Consider the following 15,425-nt stretch of genomic DNA (forward strand, 5'->3'; position numbering starts at 1 on the left):
CATAATTGGGTCCTCCCCTAACGCATATGTTCAGTGGCCCTACTCATAGGTAATGTAAATACCAACTCTGGGGCACTCACCATTTTAAATGCTGCAGTCCTGTCACTGCACCACCTGTAATGCACTCCTGAACTGCACCTATGTGTCATTGAAGTGAGCAGTGCTTGTAGACATTAACCCCAAAGGAATGTCACAAAATACCCATAATCCAACACAGCTGTTAATTAGCTAAAAAAGGAATTTCCCTCGAGGCGCTGCAAATTGAAGATGACGCCTGGCCACAGCATTGCGTCTCGCTTCCTAAGTTTTCACCTATCACTTCTAAGTTTAGAAAACATAGGACATAAATGAAATGCTACATTAAATTGTGGATGAGAACCTAATTTCTAGGGATATTTATTTGTCAATATCTTTGTCTCTTTTGCAGTTTCTATAGTTCCACTGTGTCTGCTGGTTTATATGTTGTGGCTCTGATCTCAAAACAAATTCAGAAACAGGGCTTAGACATGGCATAGAATTACAATTGGGCTTAAGTTCTCTGAAAGTAAGATTTAGAACAGGAGAACCGATATGTCAGCCTAAAAACAAAAATCATAGTATGAAGCACAGTACTCGTACAGCATTACTGGCCTCCTTCTGCCTCCACTCCACTCCTTTCCTGCCTTTCTATGATACAATCTTCTAGTCCTCTTTTCTCTCTCATTCTTCTCCATTACATCCACGCTCTAACACATTATGTCCTTCCTTTTCATCAGATATTACTTGCTTACAGTCACTTCACTCCTCGCTCCTTCTCTTCCTTCACTCCGTTCACTTTTCCTTAACTCCTTCCCTTCTCTTCATTACTTACATTACCTCAACCCCACTCTTCTTCTCCTCATACTCCCTGCCCATCTTGTTCACCAATTCCTTCTTTTGTCTCCTTTCTTTTCTTCCTTCGCTAAACCTCTTCATACACAAACTACCTATCCCTCTCATTCTTACTTTCTATGTATTTTATACAGCTCTCACCCCATCTATTCACCATACAACATATACACAACACACAAAGACACTACATGCCACAGAATTCCACCCGAATTCACAGTTTAACAACTAATAATTCCACTTCAAACAACATCCATCCACTCCACTCCAAACAACTAAACATAAATGCAAAAACAAAATCATTTACAACACCAAAAAGTCAAACTTCCACAAATGCGAGACCGATTGCATTTTAAATGCTTGTTTGGCGATGGCGGCTATCGAAACCTTAGTGCGTGAGTGAGACTGCAACTCCCAAGGACGCGTGAGATCCAAATCTTCTACATATGCCAGACATCCGGCCCCGGGTATGTGAGACCACAACCCACAAGCATGGCGCGAGGTCCATATCTATCGAGGATGTCGGCCAAGGAGCCCTATACATGTGAGTGAGACCTCAGCTCCAACGGGTGGCGTGCGATTCACATCTCTTACATATGTCAGACATCCAGCCCTGTGTGTGTGTGTGAGAAAGACCTCAACTGCCAGGAGTGGTATAATATCCACATCTACTACATACATCAGCGATTCAACCCTGGTTTTGCTACGTGAGTGAGACCCCAACCCATATTTCTCGACAGTGCCGGTCATCGAACCCTGTGTGTGTGTGTGTGAGACTACAACTCCCCGTGGGGAGCGAGGCGTGAGAGACACATTTACTGCACATCCCAGAAATGCAACCCTGGGTGGGTGAGACCCAGGTCCATATCTATTCAGAATGTCAGCCATCTAGTCCTATGTAAGAGAAGACCTCAGCTCCCACGGGAGGTGTGAGTTCCACACCTCCTATATATGTCAGACATCCAGCCCTCGGTATGAGACACCCCCATCCCTCAGGGGTGTTGCGAGCTCCACATTTCCTGAGGGTGCCATACACACTGCCCCGGGTATGTGAGTGAGACACCTACCCCCAGAGATGGCGTTAGATACAAGTCTACCACGTATGTGAAACATCCAGCCTCAGGTATGTGAGGCTTCATTCCCCAGGGATGACGCAAGGCCTTTAGATCCCGAGGATGTCAGCTATCGAACAAAGTGTATGGATTGAGATCCACATCTCCTACACGTGCCAGACATCCAGCCCTGGGTACGTGAGTGCACGCACCCCCAGAGATGTCAAGAGATCCACATCTCCTACATGAGTCAGACACCAAGCCCTGGGTACGTGAGTGCACCCCCCCAGAGATTTCATGAGATCCACATCTCCTACATATGTCAGACCCCCAGCCCTGGGTACGTGAGTGCACCCACCCCCAGAGATGTCAAGAGATCCACATCTCCTACATATGTCAGACACCCAGCCCTGGGTATGTGAGTGCACCCACCCCCAGAGATGTCAAGAGATCCACATCTCCTGCATGTGTCAGACACCCAGCCCTGGGTACATGAGGGCACCCACCCCCAGAGATGTCATGAGATCCATATCTCCTACATGTGTCAGACACCCTGCCCTGGGTACGTGAGTGCACCCACCCCCAGAGATGTCAAGAGATCCACATTTCCTACATATGTCAGACACCCTGCCCTGGGTACGTGACTGCACCCACCCCCAGCGATGTCAAGAGATCAACATCTCCTACATATGTCAGACACCCAGCCCTGGGTACGTGAGTGCACCCACCCCCAGAGATGTCAAGAGATCCACATCTCCTACATATGTCAGACACCCAGCCCTGGGTACGTGAGTGCACCCTCACCCAGAGATGTCAAGAGATCCACATCTCCTACATATGTCAGACACCCAGACCTGGGTACGTGAGTGCACCCACCCCCAGAGATGTCAAGAGATCAACATCTCCTACATATGTCAGACACCCTGCCCTGGGTACTTGGGTGCACCCTCACCCAGAGATGTCATGAGATCCACATCTCCTACATGTGTCAGACACCCAGCCCTGGGTATGTGAGCGCCACTTCTACTGACAGAGATGGCATGAGATCCAAATCTCCTACATATATCAGACATCCGATACTGGGTATGCAAGACCACAACCTCCAGGGATGACGCAAGGTCCATAGCTCCTGGAGATGTCGGCCATCGAACCGTGTGTAATGTGAGTGAGACCCTTACCCGAGGGAGTGCATGAGGTTCATATCTCACAGGGATGTCGCTCATCGAGCCATGTGTGTGAGAGTGAGACATACATGCCAGGGTGGTGCAGAGGGATAGATGCGAAAAGGTTAGTCCGGGAGTCAGAGCCGGATCATTGCATTTTTGAACGTTTTAATCAGTTTGAGATTAATAATCGGCCATTAATCTTGGCGTAAATAATCCACTACATGATATTTTTTTTTTTCAATAATTTCTGACCATCTTGTTTTGGGAAAATGTAACAGATATCTATGATATTCATTTTTTCTTTTATTCCCAAGGGGAGACTGCCATACCCCACATCCGTTACCTAACCCTACATTTCTGCATACCTCTCATCCTTGCGCTATTCCTATGGGGGCAACCTATCGCGAATTGTCTCTTAGCCTCGCCATCTGCCCCCCCAAACCGTACTTCGAAACCCACTTTTCATTTTTCTACACCCCACACCCCAGTAGAATGGATAATGCTATCACCTTAAGCAGAGAGATGGCGGTTCTTACTGAAAGGCCAGAGATCGCGGTGTCTCACCCTGCTCCCTCGTGTCATCCTGCTCCCTAAGATCTCACCCTCCACTACCACCGCCCCAGTGATGGGGAACCAGAATCCTCCCTAGTGACGGCCATCTTAGCCTTCTCCCCTCCTTCCACTAGTAATGTCTCACCCTTCCTCTAGCGTGTGGGGCTCCTTTCTAGCAATCCTCCCGAGTGATTGGGGTACCACCCTCATGGCCCTTAGTTAACGTATCATCCTCCTTCCCAATCCCATCCTCGTTAACAGTAGTTGTGATAGTATTCCTACACAGAGTAGGGGAGAAGCTACAGCGCCTTGAAGACGGTGTTCAACAATGCACTTCTGGGTATCCGGGTCCTCAGAAATTTCGATCCCGCTTTGGTGCGGGCAATACATCGAGCGATAGCTCGGTGGGTTATAGCGCCTTCTGCTCACTCCTCAGGGTATCTCGAGGGAGACGGGATAAAAATCCTGGCAGGGCTGTTTCACGCGGAAATAAATAAAATATAAGCGCAATTCCTGGTATTCCTTAGCAACGCCATCAAACAGCGCATGGATGTCCAGCACTATAGCGCCAATTAAGAAGGCGAGGCTTTCATCATTTCCACGTTCATAAAATTGATGAAATTGTTGTGAGTGAGCATTTCAAGGCTTCAGCCCTGAGGCAAGATTGGATGTGTGCAGCAAAGGAATTCTGATATTAAACCCACAAACTGTGGGTGTCTTCAGCAGAGTTTGATACAGTTAGTATTTCATGTATTTGTTCCAAGCGCTCTGGGAGGCATAGAGAAGCCAGAAATGGCGACGGACCATTGTAACCATCTACATTCCAGTGCTTTATGATTAGACGGTTTTGTACAGCGCTGTGCACTGCAGCTTCAGGGCGCTCGACTGGCTCGAGAGTACGTGCCTAACAATAAGGATTGATATGCGTGTTGTGTCCTGCGAGATACGTTCTAGTGTCTCAACAGGCACTGGTTTAATAAGCACTCCCCCTATGGGAGTGGGCACACACACCCCACACCGGCGTCACGAGTGACGTGACCCGGCTAATAAATGGGCCCGGGTGCACGTGCTTGTGGCCAGTTGAGTGATCACAACCACGGTGTCTGTGTCATTCCTTAAGCAGTATGTGGGCCTAGAGCCCACAACACCACAATGCGGACTGACCCCAGAGGCAGGCGTGCCTATATCACTCTCTCATTGTGTCACGTGATTATGCGAAAACCAGTGCGCACGGCCAGTTTTCACCGGTCCCTCGAGCCTAAGACAGCTTGGTGGGTTCAGCCGGCGGAGATGTAGTTATCGGCGTTCCACTTCCAGAGGCCCAGACCCCATCCAGAACCATCTCAAGAACCCTCTCCAATCTGCATATGATTCTTGAACCTCCGCGCGTCCCTGCAATGCTCAGGCGCCTGGAAGACACATATTTGAAAAGAAGAGCTTCTTCCGACTGAGGGTTAGATCCTCCTCGGACCTATGAATCGATGTATTTTTCCGTTGTGATGTGTACATGTACCATATATTGAGGAGTTCAAAGTTCATCAGAGCCATTTCCTCACCCAGCTAGAGAGAAAATAAGCATTGATCTCTTGCCTTTATGGGGCCATGTGTTTAACCCCTTGGCTGCGGGGCTCATTCCCTTGCCGCGCTGGGCGGAGGCGGACCGCGCACACCACCCCAGTGCTCATGACGAGCTCAGCTCGTCATGAGTCACGGTTCTCGTGTGCTCATGACGAGCTGAGATCATCATGACCACGCCCGTTCCTTAGAACGCCCAGCACAGCAGCGGAATTAGCCCCGCGTGTGAGCGTTTTAACGGCCATGACGAGCTCAGCTCGTCATGAGCCACGGTTCTCTTGTGCTCATGACAAGCTGAGCTTGTCATGAGCGTGGGAGGGGTTAAACACATGGCCCCCTAAAGGTAAGAAAGTGCTTCACAACAACCGTGAAGCAGGGAACCCAGTCAGATCGCAAGCCAAAGGGCGGCAACCAAAAACCCTCATTTGCAATGGCAGGCCGCCATTTAGCATAAACGGTGACGCCGGCCAATGGAAATGAGGGGGCGAGGCTTAAAGCCCTCTTCTGAAAATCCTCTCCTACAAAATCTCTTGTGGAGGCGGCGCAGGGCTCTGCCCTGCAACACACGCGAGACCTAAAAATGAAAAAAGTGTATTTTTCTAGGGAATTGCAAATTACCACCAACTTGAAGTTGATGGGTATTTGCGATTCCTTAAAGTTATATCACAATTTGCAATGACTACTAGAATGGCATTTAGGGAATCGCAAATTGCGATCCTCTACATGCATGCGTACATAGGGAATTGCAAATTTTGCGATTCCTGATTTTGCAAGTGGGTTTTTTCTTCCCTACATTGCACACTACGATATTGAGATCGTAAATAATGAAATTGTGCAAATTTCACCATTTGCAATTGCAATTTTGCTTGATACATATTACCCAAAAATATTAAAGATAAACTGATGCGAGCAAACACCCAAGTGAAGAAACCAAATCTCTCTATCCAGAGCATTCGTCCCTTCCCCCCATTAAAGGGCATCACTGATGCGGAAATTGTACTTCGTTCGTGAATTCAATTGAAGGCGACAAATTTGAATATAGAGGAAGATTTACCACACATGAAGAGTTAACCAACTGCAACACGTCTAATGTAATCAATTAAATTTATTTAGTCTTTATTTCGACTTTTGAGTCTGTTAGAACCGGCGGTCTCTAGTTGGCAGAGGTATGTACTTCTGACAAATAGGGACCCACCTTTTCTAGTCAGGGCAAGGGGATCACCCTTTGATAACCCCTGCTCACCCCCTTGGTAGCTTGGCAGAGCAGACAGGCTTATCTCAGAGGCTGTGTGTTTAGCATTTATGACCACATACAGTAATAAAGTGAATACACTACAAATGGACACAACACAGTAGTATTATAAAAATAAGGATGTTTATATAAGGCTTAGCACAAGACCAAATAACGACAAAAATATACCACAGTCTTAATAAATACTCTAGGAAGGGAAATTAATAGTTCAAGGTAGTTTCTTCTTAGCACAAAGTCTTTAGTATCCAAAGCAACTCTTCTTCTTTAAAACACAGTTCTTGGCAACAACGTAACCCACACGGGAGTCACACGACGTCGAGGCAAAGTTAATCCAAAGGTTTGGCGTCGACCGCGAGGAGCGCTACGTCAAGCCCGGAGTCTAACAGACCCCCACAACACAGTACCTTGGAAAAGCGAAGCACACGATGATCAGCGGCGTCGAGATGTCCGGCGTCGCGTCTTCGGCGTTGATCCGGCCTCGGAGTTGGGGCGACCTGCAGCGGCGTCGACAGATGACGGGCAGGAGCAGCGCTCACAAGGCGAAGCAGGATACGGCGTCGTCGTCGATGTCGATGATGATGTTGCAAGAGTGAGCAGCGCTCACGGCGTCGAGAGGGCTCGGCTTCGATGCGATCAGCTTCGGCGTCGACACAGGGTTACTTGGAGCTGGAGCCGAACTCGCTACTCACTGGCGTCGCTACTGGCGTCGATCGGACCCGGCGGCCGGCGTCGAGGAAGCGGGACACTGGAGCCGTCACTCACGATGTCGAGCTGGATTCGGCTGCGTCCGCCGGCGTCGAGATTGCTGGATTCTTTCAGAGGTGCTGGATTCACAAGTTCCAGCAAACAGCACTTTAAGCAGATGAAGTCCTTTCGCCCTGTGACTTCAACAGGAGGCTGGCACTCTTCCAGCCCTTGGAGATTTTCTTAGCAAAGTCTGAGAGTACACACACAGTTCCTCTCTCCTGGTTCATTGGCAAAAATAAAGAAGCAATGCAGGATTCCCCCCAGCAAACAGCACACTGGCAGAAGGGGTAGGCAAGTCCTTGGATCAGCAGGCTTCTTGTCCTTGGTTTCAGGGTTCCTTGTCAGAAGTGATCTAAAGTCTTGGTTCAGGGGTCCTTCTCTTATACCCCTTTTTGGCTTTGATCCCTTTGTCCATGCAGGGGCATTTCCCCACATCCTGGGTTTGTTGTGGGTGTAGCCAGGCTGAGGCACCTGGCCTATTCAGGGCAGAGTCCTCAGCCGCCCAGTAGGAGGTGGAGCCAGTATTGTCACTGGCAGGAGCAGAGCTATCGGCCTCCCGGCAGGAGGTGGGGCCAGGATCGTCCCTGGCAAGCACAGAGCCATCAGGCGCCTGGCAGGAGGTGGAGCCAGCATTGTATCAGGCAGGGCAGGCTATCAGGAGCTACTCTTCCCCTACTCTCAATGCAAATGTCCCACTCATCCCACACTGACTCACTCAGACCTCTGGAGCCACCCAGCTCCTGTCACACACACACCAAACCAACAGAAACCAGAAATAGTTAGACAAGAAAATAGCCATTTTCTAAAAGTGCTATTTTCAAACCCAGAGTCTAAAAACCATCCACACAAACGGATGCGTTATTAAATTCGAGTTCAGGGATACCAAACTCGACATTGCACCATGCTCCCCGAGCCAACTAGGATTATAACATTAATAACCCTGGCAGCCCATTCTGACTAATGGAGAGCAGGTTACCTTGCAACAGTGAAAAACGAATATGGCTGTAATTCACTATTAGGACATGCCAACTTGGTCAGGCTTGTCCTACCTTATACTTACAATGCACCCTGCCCGCAGGCCTACCATAGGGGTGACTAATATGAAGTTAAGGGAAGGTTTGGGGACTGGCAAGTAGGTGTACTTGCGCAGTCAGCGTGACAGTACCAGACTGCACGTGGGTCTAGCAATGGCAGACCCTTAGACATACTTTTACCAGGCCGCTCTTGTGGGTGGCACAACAAGTGATGCAAGCCCACGAGCAGCATTTGTATTTACAAGCACTGGCACTCCTGGTGCACTAGACTAGGGACTGACAGTAAACCAAATAAGCCAAACATGGAATTCAATCAAGACAGTAATTTTACATAGGGAGCACTTGCACTGTGGGACTGATCAGTAGTGGCACAGTGCCCAAAGCATTACACCAGCAAAAACATCATCAACAGAGGAGGCAAACAGAAAAAATGGAGGAGAGACTCAAGCCAATGATGTCAGGTCTAACAGAGTCACAAAAGACACATAATTTAAAACATTACATAACAATGATATTAACAGGAAGTTACATCTTTAGGATCGGCAGATTAAAATTTCCACAAACATGGTAATTCATCTTGACCAATTAAAAAACATAAATATTGTGTTGAGAATAAAAACATTTAAAAATTGATAAAAAATATATTCCACAAAGATACTACTATGGGTTTGTGGGAGCTACAGTACTTTCAATTTGCTATTACGGATTGACCACATCCACTTTAGAAATTTTGCAAGCGCGATCACAAATGCATCAGAGCAATCTGTCTGAAATATCCTCAGTGCTGCTGTCCCAGTCTGAATCCCCTTTAGGATACAGATCGACCTAATCCATTTATAGCGAGGAGCTTTATACTCTGGGCATTCAAACAGGACATGAGCAATGCTTTTCGTGTGTGATATACAAAAAGGGCACGAACGGTCATTTTTACTTTTTGACCATTTACAGGTAAATGAGTTTAGAGGGAGGGTCCCAACCCTAAACTGGTGAAACAGTTTCCTGTCGAATGGTGATGTAATTAAATCCCAATATCTCTCGTACGAAGGAAAATGTTTCAGCTCCAAAAAAGCCCTGGTGAGCGAAGGGACGGTGTGTGACTGAAACACCTCTTGTGATACCATCGCCCAATATGCTTCTCTTAGCTTAGTTTTTGAGGGGAATACACTCTCCTGGGGATTGACCCATAACTCCCTCATACCTATGGCCTCGAATAAAGTTTTGACCTTCCTAAACCATATGAGTTTACCCCCTGTATCCATATTTCGTGTTTCCAGCAAGGCTGATGCATAATGAGAGAGTTCAGGCGTCACCCACAGTCTCCTCCAATACGCTATTGGTCTAAACCTACAAATATCCTCTAAGCTATTTCTCCCCAAATCCAAACGTAATGGTACAAGAGGTGTAGAGTGTGGGAGCCCTGTTATACAGCGAAGAAATTTGTTATGTGCCATTTGCAAGCCCGTAATGTCAGAAACCCCCCAAAGTTCTGCACCGTATAACATAGATGATCTAACTTTTGTATCGTAGATTTTAAGTACTGGGGCCAGTGGTTTGGTGGCTGAGGACTTAAACTCTCTTGTTAGCACACCCGTCAACTGAGCATGCTTAGAGGTTAAATATGACATGTGTGGCTTCCACTGAAGCCTAGAACCTAATATAATGCCCAGATAGCTGAAACTATTCGTCTGTTCCAGGAGTTCCCCATTCATAAAAACTCTGCCCCTGATGTTCTTATTCTTATGCATGACCATGAATTTGGTCTTGGAAACATTTACAGATAACCCGTGGTCAGTACAGAATTTTTCGAAGCAGCCGATTGATTTCTGAAGCCCTTCCTGGGTCTTAGATACTAGGAGGGTATCATCGGCAAACATTAACAATGGAACCGGGGTACCATTCTGTTTAGGAGCATCTGTATGGGAATCTCTATAGTAATCTATAACCCGATTTATATATAGGGTAAATAATGTGGGTGCCAACACACATCCTTGTTGGACACCTCTTGACGTTGGAAATCTGTCAGTCACTTGACTCTGGGTGCCCCATCTCACCTGCGCATAATTATCATCATGCAATTTGATCAATACTGTAAGCAGTTCGGGTGGTATGCCTTGGTCATGGAGCGCGCGCCACAACCTATCTCGTGGAACAAGATCAAATGCAGCCTTCAGATCAACGAAGGCTGCGTAGAGTGTACCGCCCCCAAAAATTACCCATTTCCAATAAATTGTGGAAAACCTAAAAACTTGATCCACTGTACTGGTGGAGGGTCGGAAGCCAGCCTGTAGATTAGACATAACCCCCGATTCCTCCATCCAGTTCTGGATCCTGAGGAGTAATCTATTACGTTTGTGGTAGTTCATGGTCTGGGAGGAAATTAATTGCAGAGACGTTATTTTGATTCCAGCCTCTTCAGTCCGTAACAGAATTACTCCCCTTTAGGAGATACAAATGTTAAAAACGTAGCATGAGTTGGGCTTGTTGAGCATCTCCGCCCACACGTTGGATTCCGCAGAATCTCGCTGAGTTTTTGGCCCGATCTACAGAATTCTTGTTAGTAGAACTCCTTGAGCTCCCCCCAGGCCTATTTCTGAGTATCTTTACTTCATTCTGTGCGCGGGGATGCCTTTGGGTCACCAGGCGCTCTATAAATCGCTAAATAAATAAAAATTATTTATGTAATGTATAGCTCTGTTCTTAATTCAATCTTTCATAATATTGTACAAAATGTGTTTCTAGGTGCAATTTTATGCATGCATCATGTAAGTTGATTTTGCGCACATGCACAATTTTCTTTCACAGTCCCTGAGATGGTGCACACTGTTTAGGTCTTGTAATGTTCAAAATGCAGATTCATTTGTTCTGTTTAACCCTGCCTGTCAAATGTTCATTGTGGTGGGAAGTTTTCAATCTCATCATTTTTAACATCATACCGCAATGTTTGTGAATAGCTTGAGTTCAGGGAATTACACTCAAACATTGTTGTCGTAGTATTCAAGTGTGAAATACCTCTTGGAATTTTACCTATGAAATTGTGAATAATGGAGTACAAAATCTGCACAAGTAACACATTTATTGTCCCTATTTCAGACACTCTCCAGAAGGACAAAGGTATGTGATATTGCATTGAACGAAGAGTGGGGGAGAACTATATTTTGCTCTATAGAGAGACTATTAGCTACACTATGTCTCCTATATACAACAACAGAAGTCCTCTATCCAGTGAGTAAGGCAATGCCTACTCTGCACAGCAACACAAAACAAAAAAGGATCTTTGACGCCAGTTGAAAATCTTCAGAAATGCCCGCTTTGAAATTCTTAACCTATTGTTGTCTGTCAGAGCAGACATATCAAAAGAAATAATGTGAAAATGACAGTAGGGTGTTTAAAAAATAGCTGTAAGGTTTATAAATTCTGCACATATTGTTTATTACATATCTTAGAAACTTCTTTATAATCTGCATTGAAATTGAATTTACTTCTATTTTACAGACTTCTAACCAATATAGTGCAAGGCAACTGATATGATATACTTCAATATACCATGCCAATGATTGAGGGATTTTAGAAAGGTATACTTAATGTAAACATGATGGGTTTGTTTGAAAAGTGTCAAATATATATGGCTTTATGAACAGAAATATTTTATGAATATCACATTTCAGACATTTTGTTTTGCAAAAAGTAATTGAAATATTTTTTAAAAACCCTCCCAGATAGCCAATACAACCTTTTCTGGGTTTTCCTTTATCTGTCTAGTTTCAGTGATAGGCAATGTAGAAATCAATTGCACAGCCTCAAAACAAGATTATAATATTCTTCTCTATATATTCTCTGATAGGTGATTTACTAATAAAAGCAGCAAAAGGTAAGTTTATAAATTGAGCAAGAATTGATGGATCTTATATAAAAAAAATTCTAGTGAACTCATATTAATTTGATTTTGTGTACACAGACCTTCTCCCAAAAGAAAAAGTTTTTTCTCTCAATATAGCAATTATGATCTCTTTAAGTAGTATTTTGCTGTTACTTTAACAGCAAAACATCAATCCCAGTTCATTTTTTCAAGCTTGGGAGCAGTTTCTGTGGCATTATAATCAGGAACCTTAGTGGCTTCTTGTCTAAAGCTCTAAAATGTGTAAATCCTTCCATGACTAGATGCCAGTTGCCTGAAGTATATTTTTAGAGAGTTATGGCCCCTGGCTATGTCCAATCATTAAAAATGTGAACTGTTGGTACGTACGTTCTTTCCTAAATATCTGTAGAGAAAAAGGACATTATTCAGGGTTTTAAAGCACACAATACTTTTTGGTCATTGTTGATGTACTTATATTTGAAGGAATACATGGATTTTTTAAGGTACATTTCAGAGCACACTCAAGCAACTTTCCAGGCTCCGTCCTGAATTATGCAGCACACCATGGCCCTACAGACAGTAGATTTTTAGCCTTGAGAAAGCCTCAGGCCTGTGTGCCTAAAAGGGCAAAACATGTTGACTTCTTTTCCCATGAGGCTCCAAAATATTTTTGTTAGAACTATGAAAGTAAAATGTGCAAATAAACAACTGAAAAAAATATAAAAGTCACTAAAATTCACAGAAACAAATTTCTTATGAACTTATGGACATTGTCAAAAGTGTCTACAACTATAGTACCGACTACCCGATATCTTTTTTTTATAATGTACTGTTTTTTGTTTGCTGTTCATGCCACATATAGAAAAGCAGAGAGTGACCCCACTATCCAAGAGACAGGGTATCACAGGTAATAATCAAAGCAAGCTCTCTAGGACCAGATTAAAGAAATATTTTTCTCGAATTTCACTCAACAATATTCCTACTGCCAACTATAAAGACACTTCAGTACCTCACATTGATCACAAACATTGAGCCAGAAAACAATTGCAAAAACACAAATATAGAACCTATAACTGTTATTACAAAAACAATGTATTTTTTTTAATTATCAATAGTTCATCATAGAATAAAATTCTCCTTGTTAAAATATATGAGAGACAAATGACATGTGAAACATTAAAAACATCATAGGGTAGTTATCCCTACAAGAATCAATAGAATGTCTAGAGGTCCACTGTTCAGTAATTAGGTAGGACCACAAAAGTTCCTTGGATATAACTCTCAACACACAAAGCGTTTCGGTGTTAACAAAACAGTTTATACGACCACCTTCATCAGGACACAGTTAATAAGTAGTCTCTCCTATTGTTGACACAGTTTTATTGCACCTATTTAAAAACACAAAGTTTAAAAAATCATAACTATATATTGTTACATCAATCATAGTTATATCTAATCAAAAACAACTTTCAACCTATGCAGACTCTCTTTACAATGCGTGGTCTCTAAGCAAAAAGAACAAGCATTTGTCAAAGTGTTCTCACAATTGTTTATTTTCGGTGAATGAGAGCTTCCCTTTGGAAAGTGGGAATGATCCTGGAACTGTTGCGATTGCAAGCAGCGCTACAACTATTTTGCGCCACTAACCTGAGGACGTCTGGATCAGCAGGAACGATGCGAAGAATGTCCTTCTGACTTATCTGAACACCACACCCAGGGGTGTCTCGGGGAACACCTCCTTAATGGGTATTTGCGAGTAGCCGGGCGGATAAGGCGCAGGGGGGCACACGGATCAATAGCAGGGTCCTCGGGGTCTGATACGGCAGAATCCGTAGTGAAGGGACGTACTGCAGCGTGGAGAAATAAAGGACAGGTATAAGTCCCGGTTCCACAAAAAGTACACTTCCTTCCCCGACCCCAATCCCTGGCACTTACCAAGGAACACTTCAGTTGTTCTCTAAAGGAAAAAACAATGTGTTCCTCCTTCCTCTGTGATGGGCCGGAGGGGAGAAAGTTATTCATCACTCTCTCGTAAGGGCAGTATCCTCTTAGTCTCGGCTTTACCCCGGGGATCACGGAAAAGTATTTTTGCTTCCTCAATATGGCTTGAGAAACAAAGGAATATCTATTGCACACTCTACCAAGCTACACACTCAAACACTTGGTAAACGGAATGCGCATCTGGATGCTATCAGGGTCTCGGACAAACAAAATAAACAGGGAGTAGAAGAACGATCCCGTTCTCCTAGGTATACTTGCAGTTGGTCGGAAGTTACTTCACTCCATTGACCACGCTTGCTCTTCATCGGAAAAAAGGCTTGAACTAGGCTGGCCGCGCAGGCTCTTGATCGGCGATGATTTCCTGAGGCTGAACACGCAGGCTTTTGGTCGGCGATGATGTCCTCTAGCGCACTCCGGCGGGGATCACCATCCGCAACAAACACACCAAGAAAACAATTGTCAAGCGCCGATCTGTTTCCAAGGAGGAGTTATATAGGCTCCGCCTTCTTTCCTTTTCTCCAGAGCCGTTTGGCCTTCTGGGACATGTAGTTGAAAGGGATCCCTCGTACTTGTTTCCCTTTCCTACTTTCTTTCGCTGCGGCCGTGTAGGCGATCATGACAGAACCCCCTCTCGAGGACTGCCGACTCGGCGGTCGACCCGGTTTCCCAGGGAACTGCTCATGAAACGCGGCTACCAAATCAGGGCAATGCAAATGATCCGCGGGTTCCCATGTTCTGTCCTCCGGACCATACCCTTTCCAATCTACCAGATACTGAATCCGGCCATGCAACATACGAGAGTCCAGGACTCGTTGCACTTCGTACTCCTCTTGGCCATCCACCTCCAGGGCAGGGGGCCTTACTGGCAATCGCATGGTCAAGGGGCAAGGCCTGAGGAGGGACACATGGAAAACCGGATGTATGGACCAGGAAAGTGGAAGAGACAACCTCATGGCCACTGAGTTCACCACCTCACTGATGCTGTAAGGCCCTACAAACTTAGGTTTAAGTTTATTTACTCCTTTCAAATGAATGTTCTTTGTGGAGAGCCACACCTTGTCCCCCACCTGATATGTCGGCTCCTCGGACCTCCTGCGGTCCGCAAATAGTTTATGAGCTGCTTGCGCTTTCTCCAAACAATGTCTTGCATCTATAAGGATGGCCCTCAGATGGGCATGATGCTCCTGAATGGAAGGAACCAAGGATTCCGCAGGCCAGTCGAATGGAAGCATGTTTGGATGGAACCCATATAGGCAGAAGAAGGGGGAACACCCCAGGGTGGTATGAACTGCATTGTTATATGCGAACTCCGCCAACCACAAA

General features: G+C 45.3%; 1 protein-coding gene across 10 annotated transcripts in view; it reads left to right on the top strand.

The window, feature by feature from the left end:
* The window catches only part of LOC147710070 (butyrophilin subfamily 3 member A3-like), a 662,391-nt gene that overhangs the window by 489,311 nt on the left and 157,655 nt on the right, over positions 1 to 15,425 (top strand). For 9 of the 10 annotated variants that reach the window (XM_086920761.1, XM_086920762.1, XM_086920765.1 and 6 more), the window contains 2 exons: positions 11,336 to 11,356; positions 12,087 to 12,113. The exons of the other annotated variant lie outside the window; for it this stretch is intronic. In XM_086920761.1, the coding sequence (XP_086776887.1) occupies positions 11,336 to 11,356; positions 12,087 to 12,113 (48 nt within the window). The remainder of the gene's footprint in view (positions 1 to 11,335; positions 11,357 to 12,086; positions 12,114 to 15,425) is intronic. 10 annotated transcript variants of the gene reach the window in all.

The sequence above is a fragment of the Lissotriton vulgaris genome, chromosome 5 (genome assembly GCF_964263255.1).
Source record: "Lissotriton vulgaris chromosome 5, aLisVul1.2, whole genome shotgun sequence".
NCBI classification, from domain to species: domain Eukaryota; kingdom Metazoa; phylum Chordata; class Amphibia; order Caudata; family Salamandridae; genus Lissotriton; species Lissotriton vulgaris.